Raw genomic sequence first — 3,927 nt, forward strand, 5'->3', positions numbered from 1 at the left:
TATAGGGGCATAGTGCAAAAAGGTCGCCAACTTTCTGCAGAGTCAATCACTACAGACCTCCAAAGAAGGCCTGGCTCTCAGTCTCCGCTCTAATTCATCCTAAAGGTGTTGTATCGGGTTGAGGTCAGGACTCTGTGAAGGCCAGTCAAGTTCATCCGCACCACACTCTGCCATCCATGTCTTTATGGACCTTGCTTTGTGCACTGGTGCACAGTCATGTTGGAAGAGGAAGGGGCTAGCTCCAAACTGTTCCCACAAAGTTGGGAGCATGGAATTGTCCAAAATGTCTTGGTATGCTGAAGCAGTCAGAGTTCCTTTAACTGGAACTAAGGGGCCAAGCCCAGCTCCTGAAAAACAACCCCACACCTTAATCCCCCCTCCACCAAACTTTACACTTGGCACAATGCAGTCAGACAAGTACCGTTCTCCTGGCAACCACCAAACCCAGACTCGTCCATCAGATTGCCAGATGGAGAAGTGTAATTCGTCAATCCATAGAACGCGCATCCACTGCTCTAGAGTCCAGTAGCAGCATGCTTTACACCACTGCATCTGCCGCTTCCGCCACTTTGCATTGCACTCGGTGATGTATGGCTTGGATGCAGCTGCTCGACCATAGAAACCCATTCCATGAAGCTCTCTGTGCTAATCCGAAGACCACATGAAGTTTGGAGGTCTGTAGTGATTGACTCTGCAGAAAGTTGGTGACCTCTTTGCACTATGTGCTTCAGCATCTGCTGACCCACTCCGTCAGTTTACGTGGCCTACCACTTTGTGGCTGAGTTGCTGTCATTCCCAAGCACGTCCATTTTCTTTTAATACAGTTGACTGTAGAATATTTAGAAGCGAGGAAATTTCATGACCCGGATTTGTTGTATAGGTGGCATCCTATCACTTCCATGCTGGAATTCACTGAGCTCATGAAAGCGACCCATTCTTTCACAAATGTTTGTAAAAACAGTGTGCATGTCTAGGTCCCTCGCTACTTTGAGATTTGTTTATCGCAGATTCACTCTATCGTGGTTTTTCAAAATAAGATTGGACATGACACACAATTGGCTCAATGATGGATGAGCCGCACGATCAGCATGGAATTTCTAGTTAAAATAAATTATTTAAAATTATTTAGCACCTGCTGCTCTTTTGTGCAGCTATATATATATATATATATATATATATATATATATATATATATATATAATAAATATATATATATATATTTATATACATATACAGTTTACATATATACACACTTACATACATTAAAATATGTACACATAAGAGTAAAAATAATTTGATTAAACTTAAAACTTTTCAACCTTCATCTTAGCAAAGGAAAATGTTGACACTAAATTTTGGCTGACCACCCAATCTCTGTGATATTATGTCCTGTACTTGCACAGAGCACAAAATATTTCTGGTTTCAACCCTGTGTGTTATAATTTTACTAGATTTTGTCGATTAAACTATTTACAGCTCGGTCTGGGCACGCAAGCATTCAGCATCACATACTTACATGTCCCTGTGCAATATAAACCTAAAACATTAGTTCTTATGGTTACAGTCTCCACACCCATTTCGTCCACAGAGGGCCAGAGAAGGATTGTTGGAAATTCTGTGAGAAAACAACTTTGTATCTAGATTTAATTTTTCATGTTACTGGCAGATATGGACTTCCAATCCGTACCCAGTTACTATTTGTTTACCTCTGAATTCCCTTTAACAGGTGCTTGTGTTTCTTAGACATGAGTACAGCTCCACCCCAGCATGCCTGAGGAAAAAATGGAAAAAATAAATCTAAATGCTCATTTTGGGACTGTGACTGTTCTGTGAAAATGCAGGTTTAATGCTGAGTACTTAATAAATTATCTGAAGAAGCTAAAACTGGTTTATTAATGCTAAAAAATCAGGACAATATCTAAAGGTTAAAAGAAACAAAACTTTAGCTAAAAGTCAAAAGTAATGAACCACCTGCTAAAGGCTAAATGTACTACAATGCAAGTTGAATATGGTAAACGTCTGAATAAAAGTAAAATGATGCAAAAAGCTAGCTATAAACTAAAAGTAGCAAAACAGTAGCTAAAAGTTAAAATAACAAATGTTAACTAAAATCCAAAAGACGCAAAACGAGATAAAAGATGGTAGCAAAAATTAAGTTAAGGCTAAAAGTAGTATAAGACAAAAATAGAGCTGAAGTACGCAGAAGCAAATTTTAACTAGAACAATATTTTCGAAACACTTGTAATTGTACAATTGTAATCAATGTATTTATTTAGAAAATATAGATTTGTAATAAAATACTAATATTATGAAAAGCATAAAATTTCCAATGGATGAGTGAAACAGTTTGATTTATAAATAGCAAAAATAGCACAAACTATACAGTAGTAAATATAAAAGAGGTAAAACATAGTGTAACTGCAGAATCAGCATTTCCATAATGAATCGGTGAATGACTAAAAGAGCTCACATCCACGTGTAGCCACAGGTTGTGCTTCTCACAGATGCTGGCGATCTCATCAATGGGATCAAATGCTCCAAACACGGTGGTACCAGCTGTGGCGTTGACAAAGAATGGAACTGCACCCTGAACAATGCATACATACAGATCATTTATTTGTTGCAGTTTTGACTGAATTTTTCATTAAAATCCCTTAAAATGAGTTGAACTCCTCACCTCACTTTGTGCCAGATGTATTTTTTCTTCCAGAGCAGAGGGAATCATCTTTCCCCTGAAACCACAAGACAATGAATTTACTGTATATAATGAAAACCATAATAATAAACAAAGGTAGTTTACATAATTTCTTTATAAAGCAGTATTAAAAAATGAAATATATTTTTACATAAAGCAAGTAGCAAGAAAATGCTTTCAAGTAGCTTTTTCTATCCATGTTGAACTGAAATGCCTTTATTTTGCTTATCGCTTTTAGCTTTGCCACTTTTAGGATGTTGTTACATGAGGTTTTAACACAAAGTTGTATAAACATTAATCGTGGAAAGCACAAAATGCTTTGTTAAAAGATACAACAATCACTGGAGGAAGAAAAATAAAATTACATCTGGAGCGTCTGGTCTAACCTCATTCCTCTGGAATGTTTCCTGACACTGTGAAGCTACAGATGAAATTTTTTCCATCGTTAGAAATGAATGAAGACAAGTTGATGTTTTGAAATGTGAAAATCATAACCGTTTAAAAAATAATAATAATTTCATGCTACGGGTTTGCTGTGATGAAACTTGCTGGATGATGCAGGAGCCAAAAACAAATGGAACAGTCATATTCTTTTTTTTAATTATAAATGGTATATTATACGGGCAGCACGGTGGCGCAACTGGTAGAGCTGCTGCCTCTCAGCGAGCAGGTCCTTGGTTCAGAGAGTCAGAGTCAGAGTTTCTTTATTGTCATTCGCACCTCATGTGGTACATGTGGTGGAGCAAAATTATGTACACGGGGTCCCAGTTACATCCAACAATAAAATGTCTAAGAAAAACAGTAATAACATCTAAGATATGAACTAAGAAAAACATCAACTAAATATACACTAAGCACTCATAACATAAAACATTGAACATCAGCACAAGCATGAACATGAGTCTGTGAGCAGATGTGCACGCATGAACACATCAACATTGAAACAGATCAGCAGCAACATGAAACAGATCAGCAGCAACATGAAACAGATCAGCAGCAACATGATATGGTTTTTCACAGTGATTATTCTGGTTAGAGATTCATGAGTCTAACAGCCTCAGGGTAGAAGCTGTTCCTCAGTCTAGTGGTTCTACACTTAATGCTCCTTAACCTCCTTCCTGAGGGGAGTGGGGCAAAAAGTGTGTGTGCTGGGTGGGTGGGGTCCTTCATGATGCAGGTGGCCCTCTTCCTGCATCTGGAGGTGTAGATGTCTGTGATGGTGGGGAGACTGA

At 38.0% G+C, this 3,927-nt stretch overlaps 1 protein-coding gene across 1 annotated transcript in view; it reads right to left on the minus strand.

Moving 5' to 3' along the window:
* LOC119409566 (acidic amino acid decarboxylase GADL1) overlaps nt 1–3,927 on the minus strand; it is a 22,905-nt gene that overhangs the window by 10,373 nt on the left and 8,605 nt on the right. The window contains exons 5-7 of the mRNA XM_037676467.1: nt 2,678–2,732; nt 2,471–2,587; nt 1,707–1,771 (exon numbers count right to left, since the gene is read on the minus strand). Of these exons, the coding sequence (XP_037532395.1) occupies nt 1,707–1,771; nt 2,471–2,587; nt 2,678–2,732 (237 nt within the window). The remainder of the gene's footprint in view (nt 1–1,706; nt 1,772–2,470; nt 2,588–2,677; nt 2,733–3,927) is intronic.

The sequence above is a fragment of the Nematolebias whitei genome, chromosome 5 (genome assembly GCF_014905685.2).
Source record: "Nematolebias whitei isolate Nwh7 chromosome 5, NemWhi1, whole genome shotgun sequence".
In the NCBI taxonomy this organism is placed as follows: Eukaryota; Metazoa; Chordata; class Actinopteri; order Cyprinodontiformes; family Rivulidae; genus Nematolebias; species Nematolebias whitei.